The 13,662-nt window shown below is 45.6% G+C and overlaps 1 protein-coding gene across 1 annotated transcript; it reads left to right on the top strand.

The window, feature by feature from the left end:
- Positions 1-213: 213 nt before the first annotated feature.
- RAB39B (RAB39B, member RAS oncogene family) lies at positions 214-8,414 on the top strand. The gene is made up of 2 exons (XM_063313647.1): positions 214-430; positions 7,155-8,414. Exons 1-2 carry the CDS (start codon positions 216-218, stop codon positions 7,579-7,581), a joined length of 642 nt encoding a protein of 213 aa, XP_063169717.1. The 5' UTR covers positions 214-215; the 3' UTR covers positions 7,582-8,414.
- Positions 8,415-13,662: the final 5,248 nt, after the last annotated feature.

Consider the following 13,662-nt stretch of genomic DNA (forward strand, 5'->3'; position numbering starts at 1 on the left):
GCCCCCTGTCCCCGGCGAGGAGCGCGAGGCGGCCCCGAGGCGCAGAGGCGGAGGAGCGCCGCCCAGAGGCCGGTGCGGGCACCGCGCGTGCCGCGGGAGCCCCGTTCCTGCCCGAGCAGCGGCGTCTCTCGGCCCGGAGCCCGGGACCGCGGCCTCCGGCTCCGCTCGGCTCCCCGCCGCCCGCGCGCCGCGCACCGGAGCTCCAAAGGGCGACCATGGAGGCCATTTGGCTCTACCAGTTCCGTCTGATCGTCATTGGGGACTCGACGGTGGGCAAGTCCTGCCTGATCCGCCGCTTCACCGAAGGGCGCTTCGCCCAGGTCTCCGACCCGACCGTGGGCGTGGATTTCTTCTCGCGCCTGGTGGAGATCGAGCCGGGCAAGAGGATCAAGCTGCAGATCTGGGACACCGCCGGCCAGGAGAGGTTCAGGTGAGCAGAACCGGGAAGGACCGCGGCTCCCGGCCGCGCCTCGGCTCGCCAGGCCCCGGGTCGTTGCCTGGAGGACGGTGGGAGGACACCGAAGTGGCGCGGCGGCGGTGGCGGTGGTGGGGGGCTTTATCGTCGCTTGGATGGAGGGGCGGACCTAAGGAGGAAAGTCCTGTTTGGGGCGAAAGGAAGGGCTCTGCCTGCTGGGTATTTCATTGTGGAGTCAGTGGGACAGTCGGGCGACCCGTGGGTGCTCGTTGATCAGGCTGAAGCTCCATCCTGCAAGGCAGTCTGTGGACCAAAGCAATGATCTTGCTGGCCTTCTAAGAAAGAAGGCCTCCTCCAGGGCAGAGAAGGATCTGCAGACCTGGCCATGGTGGTCCATGGGGATGGGTTGGGTGCTTCCCTTGGAGAGAGTGATGGGGGGGAGGGGGTTCCACCTGGAGGCCTCCAAAATGTGTTCCCTCCAGAGGCTTTGATGCAGCAGGGCCCCCGGACAGCTGTTCCCCTCCCTTGAAGGGAGGCCTTGTCAATGGACTGGGAATACAACTCCCAGCCACAGACTTTATGGAGCAGTGATTCAAGTGGTCAATTAGAACTGGGCAGACCCAGGTTCAGATCCAGCCTCAGCCCTGGAAGCAACCTGGGTGACTCAGGGCCAGACATTTTCTCTCAGCCCAACCTCCCTCCTCGGAATATGGTGTGGATGGAAAAGAGAAACCTGCCCTGAATCCTCGGGGGGGGGGGGGAAACGGGGTGTAAATGCAAGAAACCAAACCAAATCTTCCAGGGCATCTAGAAGATGCCAAGCTGGGGAAGGTGCCAGACTCCACCACAGCCCTGTCATTGTGTGCCAGGCAGGTAATGCTTAATATTCCTGGTCCCCAAAGCTAGAGCTGCCAGAAAGGAAACAATTGATGCCACCTCTTCTAGGGATAAGACGCCTTTGTGTCCCATGGAGGAAACCCTTCAATGTTTGGCTCTTCCTTCTAGGGAGAACCCGTGGCTTTTCTCTTGGCTCCATCTTGAAAGCCAAAAGCCAAAGAAGAAAAGGGGGAGGGGAGTGTCAGGCTTCACCCAAGGCATGACTTCAAATCTAGCTTTCTGGGCATTTGACCGCTTATTCAGGAATCTGCTCATCCAACAGAAGGCTCACGGAAAGATAGAAGCTCTAAGCACAGAGAGGATCTGTCCGCTGCAATCCACAGAAGTCAAAGCCGTTATATAGGTCTCTGCTCCAGAGTTGGAACGCGAGGCTTCTTCCTTATGCCTTGCCTAGTCAACAGATAGTCGGCCAGTCCCTTGAGAGCCGTGGAAGGCAATGGGCGTGGTGGTTCTATCTGTTCTGGTAAGTGCTGATTCCTGCCCCACCAGCTTCATGCCTTACACAAAGAGCAAGCAAGAATAGGAGAAAGAGCGAAGGGGAACATGAGTGTCAAGTGTTTGACTGCCCATCCTAGCCTCTCCACAAGTTTGGAGACAAGCTGCAGCTGAAAGGCCATGTGATTGTCACAGATCAGAAACTGGGAGCGCTGGATCCAGAGCAGCTGCCCAGCCTGATGGAGCAGGATCCCAAAGCCAAAAGAACTTCCAGAGGAAACAGAGCAGAGCAGTCATGATGGCAACCATCTTTCCAATGCAGCTGAGTGTCCCAATTGACTTGGCACAGGGCAACACCGACAGCCACAAGCCCTTGGCAGGCTGAGCAAATACTGGACAGAAATAGCAATGATTCTCTGGCAGCTGGGTCAGCACTAGGTGGCCCCAGCAGTGATGATCTTTTGGTGACCAGGATTGTCACAGGGGTCAAGAAGGGCAGGGCAGCAGCACTGAAGCCTTCAAGCCATGTCAAAACCAGGTGAGCCAGTGGAAGAACCAGGCAGAACCAAGCAGCTCTGGATGTGGTGGCATGTCAGAGGAAGGGGATGAGGCCCAATAGAGCAGGAGAGACACAAGGCAGCCCAACTATGGCAGCACCCAATGTAGAAGAGGAATAGACCTCCATTGGACTCAGTCTACCCACACAGAACATGGGAGCAATGTCTAGGCTGCCTTCCTATGGGTGAAAGAGATCTCTGAGCTGATTGATACGTAGTACCAGAGGAGCTCCTGGGGAGCAGAAGCTGCAGAAGATTAAGTTAGAAGAGGAGAGAACCATCACCCCTCATCTCCTGAAGGCCATCAAGTGAATCCTTTTCTTCTCCATCCTCTACCTACTTGCGATCTTCTTCACCTTTGCATAGAAAAAGAAAAAGGAGAAAAGCAGGAGACCCAAAAAGTCACAATGAGAAGAGACCCAGGAAGGAACTGGACATCCATCCTGGCAGTATCTGAAGCAGACAGAGGGTCAAAAGACAAGGAGAGGACCACTGTCTGACAATCAGGATCCTCGTTAACAGTGTAATAAGTGACGAAGATTCTGTTTACCCTGCAAGAATTGGAGGAGTGAGTTACGTGAGATGCCTGAGGTCCATTCCTCATGAGATTCAGATTTAGAGGAAGGCTACCTATCTAATCATGATTTCACCAACCCACATTTTTGCCATCAGAGGCTGTTCCATGCTGACTTATTCCTGGTGATCCATAATAAGTTAACAAAGGTATTCATCCTGGATCTGGGCTCCAGCAATCCTACAATCAGTGCCTCCTCCAAGGGATCTCTCAAGGATCTTTCCAGATATCCCCTTCAGTTTCCAGCATAATGGCCTTTCCATATTTCTTCAGGGAGAAAATCAAGGAGTAGATAGGCAACAAACCCAGGACTGCTCCAGATCCCATGCTGGAAAACAAGTCAAATCTCCCACCCAGGAACATCATGCAAAAGCTGCCTGTATCCAAGACTGATAAGTTGATGGCATCCTTGGTTTCTAAATCAGTAGAGCCAAGAGAGTTAAAAGAGGTGCTCACAGAACCAGCAAAAGACAAGAGTGCCCAAGCAAATCCATGAAGAACAGTTCTAGGAACTAGGGTTGAAGCTACCTCCTGTATCACCTTTGGTAAGATGACCTTCTCCCAGAAGTCCCAGCAGAAACCGAATGCCCAAGAGAAGGCATCAACAGACAACCTGGAGCAGCAATGGACTGCTTACACTGCAGCCAGATCTATGACCTCTGGAGTGGTGGCATGAGAGGCCTCTGACTCAAGCACTGGGAGATGGACCACCACTTGAAGGCCAACCACATGGCAAAGTCCTTCTTGGGAAAAAAGCAATTTGGGGAGTCGGTCAGCTCAGCCTTAGTGGAAAATGAAAAATCCTTGCCCCAAGCTCTGAAGGAGAACAGGTACAGAAGACTTTTTTCCTTTTTTTTTCTTTCAGAGGTCAGCAGGATACAGGGAAGCAACTGCTGGAATCCAAAGACAAGCAGTTCCAGATGAAGGAAGCAAAAATGTCAGATACTGGCATGATACAGCTTCTTCTTGGACTTCTTCTGCATTACGCTTTCCATTTGTTTATGGTACTGAAGGAAATCTCAAACTCCAGTTGGGCTTTCCCACCTGAGGTCTTCAAATGTGATGTGGGAAGAGCCTCTTCTAATTCCGTGCATTCCCTCTTGGACTGGCTTCTGCAACCAGTGTATTTATCAAAGTGATAATGGGACATCATAGGACTCATCACGGCCAGATATTTGCTTATCTGCTTACCAGAGCACCCTCTATGGAGAAAGTAGCGAGCAGCCTCAATCTGATACTCGAGGAGCACACTTTCATGGTGAACTTACATTCTGCACCAGAGTGTTCCTACCAGGATGGAGAAAAAGAAATTCCTCCTACTTCAGGAGCAGACTTCAAGCTTCTAAGCGCTGTGACAGAAGCCCTAGCATCCAGGAAGCCAACCCTAATGATGCTGGCAAGATTACAAGGGATGATCGTGGTGGATCTGGACCCAATATTATGGGACCATTTCTACTCCGGTAACTTCAGGACCACATCACCAGTAGATTCTCTCTGCACATGATAGTGCCAAACAAAGCAGCCCAATTACTACATCGGTGGCTAATCTCAGCCAATCAGACATAAGGAATACTACACAGAGAACCAATTAGGGATCAGATGACCAGAGATGCCAGCCTAATGGGATGGAGAGCCAACTTTCAAAACAGGTCAATACAGGGATGAGTCCAATCTGTCTATCAACCACTTGATGTGAGGGTGGGCAGCACCTACTGAGGCAGATAAACAGTGTTATAATGGTGTAAATAGCCAGGGTGGATCCAGATCACGGGGCCTTTGGAAAGAGGCCACATGACTAAAGACATGCATGGAGAAATATCTACTTTCCCTATCAGCAGAATACTAAAGGATCAGTGAATACCACGGCTGATGGGCTGAGTGGTCACTCCTTGTTCCAGGGTCCAGAGGTTCACAACAATGGACAATAAACAAGCGAGAAGCTGCTTCTGATTTCAAGACAACAGTGCCCTGGTGGCCCTCTTGCCAGAAAAACTGATCTGTGCTTTCCCACCAGCTCCAACGCTATCCAAAGCAGCGCATTGGTGATTTTAATTGCTCTATTCTGGCCCAGAAGACCCCCTTAGCAAGGATGCTGAAATACACAGACCCCCTCTCCTCTGGCAGAGGCTAGCAGCTAATATAGAGACTGGCACTGGCCGCCTAGGCAAGTGAGGGGTATTTACACATGAGCCACATGATGCAAGTCAGTTATTCACTGTTTCTCCTACTGGGACTTGTTACTGGTTCTTAGGGTTCTCATGACTACTCCCTTTGAACTCATCAGTCATGCTCCAATAACATGCTAATCTAGAAGTCAGGTAGGTAGTCCTAAATCTGTCTAGGAGGACTGAGAAAAGGTGAGAAGGGATTTGGGTATATTCCATTAAGACAAGATGATGCTAAAACTGGATCTCTCCTTCAGGCCCCTGATCAGTTCCAAGTTCCACCAAACACAGGAGATTGTATTTCCCCAATATCTGCCAGAACGAACCAGGCACAAGTTAGATGCCTACAAGGTACAAAGAATATCCTTCAAATGTACTCGAGCTAGACAGAGGGCTGATAGCCTATTTGTCTTCTACAGAACAGGAAACCTGCAGAGATTAGTTACTTGACCCACCATCAGCAGGTAGGTCAGGGAATGCTCTTGCCCACTCAGCCAGCAAGAAGTCCATTGGCAACAGGACGCTTGGTGGCGGGTGGGTGGTTCTACGTCAACAGGTATGACAGTTGGAGTCCCATTAATGGACCTTTGTAGAGCAGTCACCTGGATACAACTATCCAGACACAAAGATAGGCAACTTTGCCTCCACCAATACAGTCTTTGAGCCCATGGTGCTGTTGGGTGTTCTAACCTTTACTGACCCTTCCTGGGAAGTCTAACATAGTATCCACCTTTCTTGTCAGCTACATTTTCAGTGACCAAGAATTGTGGTAGAACTACTGCACAGCAACAGGGAATCTTTCAGGAGAAGGTTTTGCTGTGTGCAGTAATGATACTGCATATGAAGCATAGAAAATTGCACAAACTCAGGAGGGGAAAAAAATACGGATTTAACTCTTTTACTACCTTTCTTCTGAAGGAGCTCAAGGCTTCTTCGTTTAACGTTCACAACAGCTCTGTGTGGTTTAAAGGGACTGATGCAAGGTTGTCCAGAAGGAGCTTTGTTGCAGAACAGAGGATTTGAACTTGGGTCTGCCAATTCCTATTGTAACTGAATTCACATTACCCTAGGGCAGAATGTGGTTATTTTTGGTTCTGATTGAACAGTTGTTTGAGTCCAACCATTTTTAAGTTATAGTTTAGCCTGCTGAAAAGATTCAGCCATTTGTGGCTTATTTCATATACTGTGATTAAAATTATGGCACACTGTGATGTACAAACCCAGTTGCAGATGAATTTGTCATTTCAAGCCATAGTGTGCTCAGCACATTGTGGGACCCCAGCCATTCTGGCTTGTGAAACCATGGCTTAGCAAAACTTTTAAACCATACTGTCTGTATTAACATCACACTGACCACCAGACAAGCCAACTATATTTTGCCTAGCATGAATGAATTCTGCCTGGGGGGTTAATTCAAAGTGTTCTGTGCACCCACGCTAGACACCATGTGTAACAGCCAGCACCTTCTAATATTAATCACAGTGTTCCCTATCTTACTCTGGTAGGATCATGCCAAACCTGGAACCCTATTTTGCAGACCACAGTGGCTTGATTTACACATTGTGCTCTGCAAACCAGTTTAGGTTCATCACAGTGTGTGAAGCCAACATTAAATACAGAATCCTGTCTTGGATGCATTAGGAGACACATACTCTGGTCTTGCAGAAGCTGGTCTTCAAAGCAGGCCATCTTGGCAAATCAACTGCTTATTAGACTTTAAAATGCAGCATTGATTTGTTGACTGAGCACCAGTTGGTTGGGGTTGCACAACATGCTAAGCTGTGCATGTGATTTATAAACTGGAATGGCTGGGTTCACATAGCAGAGTAAGCCATGGTTTGTACAACCACAATTTGCTGAACAAGCCACAGTTGACCTCTGTACGTGATATAAACTACAACCTATAGATTTATTGCCACAGTGGCTGGGCCTGAACAGCACGCTAAGCCAAGACGAAGCCAGTTTGGTGCGATGAATAAAGCCAACGGCCTTTTGGATCGATTTGTACCTGATGGGTGTCCCCATGGCGAAAAAAAGGTGATATTTGCAGCTTGCATTTTAATTCATTCCGACGGTCTTTATTCCTCTCCTGGGTCTTTGCTCTCTTCCAGATCCATCACGCGAGCGTACTACAGAAACTCCGTTGGTGGCCTGCTCCTCTTTGACATTACAAACCGTAGGTCCTTCCAGAATGTCCACGAGTGGCTGGAGGAGACCAAAGCCCACGTCCAGCCTTATCAGATTGTCTTTGTTTTAGTGGGCCACAAATGTGACCTCGACACGCAGCGGCAAGTCACCCGACACGAGGCCGAGAAACTGGCCCTCGCCTACGATATGAAGTACATTGAAACCTCGGCCCGGGACGCCATTAATGTGGAGAAGGCCTTCACTGACCTGACTCGAGACATCTATGAACTTGTGAAAAGGGGGGAGATCAGCATCCAGGAGGGCTGGGAAGGGGTGAAGAGCGGCTTTGTTCCCAATGTGGTGCATTCGTCAGAAGAGGTGGTGAAGTCGGACAGAAGGTGCCTGTGCTAACTGTGAAGTCTGCACGAGGAGGAAGGAGGCTGACCCTGAGTAACCCCAACAGGTTCTATTCTACTCCACAGACTTGGTGGGAAGGCAGAGAAGGTGCGGTTGGGGAGGCGAAGCACTGGGGCTTGGACTGCTGGAGATCAGACACCACAAGGAGGCTATAACCCTATTATGTACGAATCAATCCAGATGCATGTTAATATGGTAGAGATAAGGCAACGAGAGTCTGGAAAGACTGGGTAGGAATAGTCACCACCAGTGGGTTTTATGTAGTTCAAATAGACTTGTCTTTCATTGCTTTTTTTTCTTTTCCTCTTTCTTTCTTTTTGAAGCCATAGTCCAAATTGGCTATGATTATGAAGGGTATTTAGAAAAGGAGCAAGGGGAGGAGAGGGAAATCATGGCTTCTGTCAGAAATCACATGCTCAGCGCCTTTGAATAATGATCTTATGGTTGAAATGAAAAAGGCTTGCTGTGATAGAAATTAAACAGGTTAAAGCACCGCGGAGCCACTAAAATTGAACCCAGAGAGACGGTTGCTTTATGAGTCCCAATTCTGATGTCTCTATTTCTGGGAATTTGACAGATCAGGTTCCAGTATTAATCTGGGAGAACTTGCCTGTGGAATTGGCAGGGTCAATATTTATTGGTTATTTATTTATTAGATGTATAGCCCACATTCCTTCAAGAGCCAAGGCCTCATGCATAGTGCTTCCTCCTCCTATTTTTCTCCAGAAAAGCACCCCAGTGAAGGGGGTTGGTCTGAATGGGGGTGACTGGCCCAATGTCACCTAAAGTCATCGATGGTTGAGGGGACACTAGAACTTGGGTCTCCCCAATCCTAGCCCAGCACTTCAACCACTACAGTGCCCATACTGATCCTCAGTCTGGGAAGAGTTCCCAGCCAGATGTTTCCTAACTGAGCTCTATGAGTCAGCTGCGCAACATTTTCCATTTTAATTAATTTGCTTTCATTAAAGTAGGATTACATACAGCGATGAGGGTTCCCTATGTGTTTAAAGATTTCCTCCTCCTGTCACTTAAAACATGTCCATTTGAAGAAATCTTTCACTTTTTCCTGGGGCTTTCATCCAAGATCTGAAGGAGTTGGGACCTCAGATATTAGAAGTCTCCTATGATACAAGAGGAGGTAACCCTATTGGTTTATTAGTAATAATGGCTACTAATATACAGGATTGCATTGATATTCCACCTTTTCTCAGGGAGTTCCAGCAGGCTTATGTGGGCTCTTTTTCCCCAATACAAAACCTTTGAAGTAGGTTGGACTGAGAGATTAATTGGCCCAGTCACCCAGCGAGACCTTGATCACCCCATGCTTCTGATTTAAGTCTGGCACCTTATCCACTACATCCCTTCATGAAATTTTGGTGGTTGCCTGGGGCCACTGGAAAGTTATGTTCCTACAAATCAGAGGGCGAGGGGTACTGATTCCAGAGAGAGAGAAGGAAGAACATTTTAATCAAGAATGTTCTAGTTTTCTTCTGGAAAAAGCCAAGAGTGATACTGATTACTTAAAGCTGAAGCAGCAGATGAAACCATGCTTCCTGCTCTTTGTATGCTGCATTTCCTGGCAGTCCCAGCTGAGAAGAATGAGGGTGCGTGGTAAGATAAGTCAGAGAGAAGGAATGCAAAGAAGGAATCATTGTTTTGCAAGTCGGTTGACTTCAGTGTTGTAGTTTTAAGGCTCTTCTTTCTTTTTCTTCTGAGTACACCATCAATCATTTGCTTTAAGAAAGCAAGCTGGCTTGGTGAAGCGGGAGAGGTCATTGTGCAGCCTTGAATTCTTAGAGGAAAATCAGTGTTTGCAAAATAAAAAGCAACTGGCTTGGTGGTCAGACCAAGAGATGGGTAAGACATGAACAGAGGGAAGCAGTTGGTGACCTGCAGGTGACGTGTGTCGTTTGGGAGATACTGAGTTGTGGGAAACCGATGAATCTCTGCATTTTCGGCAGCAGTTCCATGTTTTCTCTTGTTGAGAGTTTTGCGTCTGGATCAGGGCTTTTTTATGACCATCTGAGAATCTGAATGCATAACGGAAGGAAGGGAAGGAGGGTTGGAATCCTTGAGAGGATCTAAAAATTTCTTAAGAAAGGGAGAAGCCAATGTTAAGGGAAACAATATTTATTGGGGTGTTGGGCTTTTTTTTTAAAATAAACCTAATGGTTTGCTTTGAGGCAGGGAGAAAAAGTGGCTATATTGTTTTTAGTGACCTACATCCATCCAGGGTGTTCACTCTTCTTTCTATTCAGGTGATAGTAGTAACTAGACAACCTGTGACCTGTTGGGTCATCATTTCAGAGATATTTCCTTACCAGATTCCACAATGCCTTCAACAATGGCAGAGCTTCTATTGTCCTGCCTTCACTGGAAAAGTTCTTTAAAGTCAGGAGATACTCAGAGAGGTATCTGCCTTGAAAACAGCCCATGCCATTCATATTGAACTGTATAGCCCAGTGAAACATCAGGAGTTGACCACAGGAAACATTTTATGACATTTTGTATTATGTCATAAAATGTTTTATCAAATTTGCCAAATTTCAATTCCAACAGGAGTCATGGGTCCTGGATTTTGGACGCAATCTGTACAGTAGCCCATTTGAGGGACCTTGGTTCAAAACTGGTTGCCCTACGATGCACTGTTTTGCCCAGTTAACAGTTACACACAGACAAACAGGAGAGTTTTAGTAGCATATAGATCCTGTGGTTTTCCACTATGGGTTCAGGTGAAGGTAGATAATGCCTGGCTCAGCCAGCCCGCAAGGCCATCAGCAACGGGAGTCACTTACAAGCAAACGTACGTCCCATTCGCTAAGGACATTGGGGAGAATTTTTTACAGTGATACAATAGAATAAGGGAGGAAGCTCCACATATACTAAAGACAAATTATTGTCAACAACCTTTCTCATTAATTCCAGGAGTGTTGCTAGCATTAAACCCAGGAGTAAAATAGGTTGTAGGGATTGGTTATATTTTGCATGCTCTGGCTCAAATTGTAGCTTTATATAAGGATTAGAGATAGAAAGGCAAAGTCTTCTGCCTATTAACTAATTAAAGACGTTTTAGTCAATCATCTGAATTTCTGCTGAATAATTACTTAAATCTGCATATGAGGGGGGGAAAAATATTTCTACGAAAGAAAGAGTATGGGTTCTTTTTAGATAATATCTGTGTGGGTGTTATTGTACAGGCAACAGGCATTATTGTAGAAATACTTCAGCTTCTCCCATGAAGGGTGGATGCTTATGATCTGGTATGTGCTTGCACTTAATATGTTTTTTCTTTTTTACAGATTGGGAGGGGGGTAGCCGTTTAATCAGTCAATTCATCAAATTGATTTTTAGAATCAATCTATCCAGCTGATGAAATGTTGGAACCCCTTTAAAAACAAGCTTTTTTCAGATAGCAAAACAGAGGAAGATTGGAAGTGATGGAAAATCTGCGAAATGCTTTCTAAGAGTGTCAATACATTCACTGGAACCTTTGTTTCATTCTGAGCTTTTTCTAGAGTTGCCTGTTTCTGCATGATTCATCAGTGGTTTCAAATTATTTGTGACCAAACTAAGGCAATAGTTAAGCTATTTTGTAAATGCCTGTTTACCAAGTGTTGAAAGATAATGCTTAAGCATCTTAATTTGCAGTTGCTTGTAGATTCATCTGGACATGGAATAATTGGTTCGTTGGAAATAATTAATTCAGAACTGATTTCATAAATATGAACCCTATATACTATTTCATATGCTGTTGCATTATCTACAGTATATTTCATATACATGCACATTGTGCATATGTGCACACACAGATTAAAAATTAGCCTGTTACAGTATCATGTAAATTAATGGGAGATAAATTCATTGCCACTCAACTATTGTCATTTTAGTGACACAACTCACTTCCTCTGAATGTGGGGTTCCATTCAGCCACAGTCTGGTGGTGTTCTTACAACATCCTAAGCTTCAGTAATTTTTAAACTTGGTTAGCACTTTTTATGGCTCAGCAGGTTATAGGAATTTAGCCAACGGCACTAACTGACGTTAAAACAAAATTTAACATGTGCAATTCCAAGTCAATCTAATCTGAAGTCCAAAATCAAGAACATCTCAGCCAGCCTCAATTGGATGAAATGAGGAGTGAATGGAGGACTTTCTGCGTGTAAGGTTCATTGTGAACTCCCACCACCCTTACTCCACCCAGGGAGTTTTTGATTGCCACGTTAACCTTACAAATGTTTGACTTCACATATCAGTGTTGTGTCCAAACGGATTAAAATATAATCCTCCTTGGCTTTTTACCATCTCAGAAATACTGCATCTCTGTCAGGGATATGGCAGTGACAGGGAATCCTATTTGGCCTTGATCTGAAATTTCCCTAGAACTGTCAAATACATTTCCTGGACAAAGGTGTATTTTTTGTTCTGCACCTTCAGTAAATTTTCCAAGTAATCATAGAAGCAGAAGGGGAAGGTTGGGAGGGACCTAGGAGATCATCTAGGAAGATCTAATGTATTTATTTATTTATTTATTGGCCACATGCTAAGATGATTTAAGTAGTAAATTGCATTTTTCTTGCTCATGCTTAAAAAAAGAGTCTGGAATAGGGATCTAGCACCAATCTGAATCAAGATCTGTGAACTAACAAAGTGGCAAATGCCTTTCGAACGTTTTTTCTACATCTCTCCAGATTAGTGTCATACATCGTGGCTCAAATTAAGAAAAATAAATTGCGCACAGAAACATATTTGATTTGTACTATCATGTATTAGGATGATAAAAAGATGTACAGAAAATATATTTAAATGAAATGGAAGGTCTAATAATCCTGATCAAAACCCATGACAGTCTTTTTCTAATGACTTACATTTTTAACCCATTTATACAATTAGCAGTATAAGAAGGGTGGGGTAGGAAAAAAGGATTCCTGTTTTTAAAAAAATGGAAGGGGCTTGATTTTGTAAAATGAAAACCTCATTTTCAGACCCGATTTTAGCATTCTGGCTAGTGTGAGAGAGACTGGAGGCTAACAATTAAAAGGAAGTGCATTTTCTTTCTTACGCTGTCTGGCAAAATCCAGCAAAAATATAAACAAGCCCAGTTTATTGGTTTCAAGTTCACCTTAGTCTGCATGCTGGATTTAAAGAAAAATCCAGAACCTCCAGATATATAATTATACTGTACACTTTTGCTAGCTTTCTGTTATATGCGCTGTAATGAAATGTGACACAGTATGTTGTATTTAGCTGTGTGTGAATGAAAATTATGCTCGCATTTAGCAAAGCAGTTAATGTGAATATGTGACATTCGATGCGTGTAAAGACACTTTTTATTTTCTTCTCTGCCATTTTTCATGAAACCTCGAGTAACTCTGTATACGTGAACTGTGGTGGGAACCCCCCTCCCCCACAGATTAGGTTAAAAATAAACACACCGTTTGCCATGGAATCCATTGGCTTTTTTACTTATAGGCACATGGCTTCATTTGAGGTATTTTAAAGTATCTGTTGTTAAGCAAATCCAGGGTGAAAAGGCTCTAAGCCACAGAAATGGGCTATTTCAATCTGGTGACGGCCAAGGCAACCCTTTGTGATAGACTGTGGCTCATTGCTATCGTGCACAGCTACAACTTGCCTGAAATGCATACCATCAACAGGACATTGCCCACAAGATAAAGGGCCCCTTTCTGGGATGCTATGACTTCAGCGTCAGGTGGAAGTCTTTCCTATTCCAGCTGCAGCAGAGTCTTTGCTGACCTCTGCCCCTAAACATTTCATAGACATTTTGGCAGAGGACAAGGACTCTCTCTTGGTGGGTTGGAGTTGGACCTGTCTGCGCTTCACACCTTCGAGGACTAGTTTTTGTTGGCCTTATAAAAGAATTCCTTAATCCCTCTACCTCAGCTAACGCTACCATAAGCTGGACTGAAAGTTAACAAATGCTCCAAAGATTGAATTTTGTGACTTTCCATGGAACATGAAGACGATGTGAGTCCAACTGATTTGTGGATTTCCAACGATTTCTCCTTCTGTTCAGCCTTCTCCACCTTGCTGTCTCAACAGCTTGGACTGATT

This window comes from Candoia aspera, chromosome 12 (genome assembly GCF_035149785.1).
Source record: "Candoia aspera isolate rCanAsp1 chromosome 12, rCanAsp1.hap2, whole genome shotgun sequence".
In the NCBI taxonomy this organism is placed as follows: domain Eukaryota; kingdom Metazoa; phylum Chordata; class Lepidosauria; order Squamata; family Boidae; genus Candoia; species Candoia aspera.

Excerpts from the sequence above, each read along its gene's own strand:
- RAB39B (XM_063313647.1), top strand. The coding sequence starts at position 216 with ATGGAGGCCATTTGGCTCTACCAGTTCCGTCTGATCGTCATTGGGGAC. Across the intron at positions 431-7,154 it reads GCCGGCCAGGAGAGGTTCAG|ATCCATCACGCGAGCGTACT; the intron begins GTGAGCAGAACC and ends GCTCTCTTCCAG.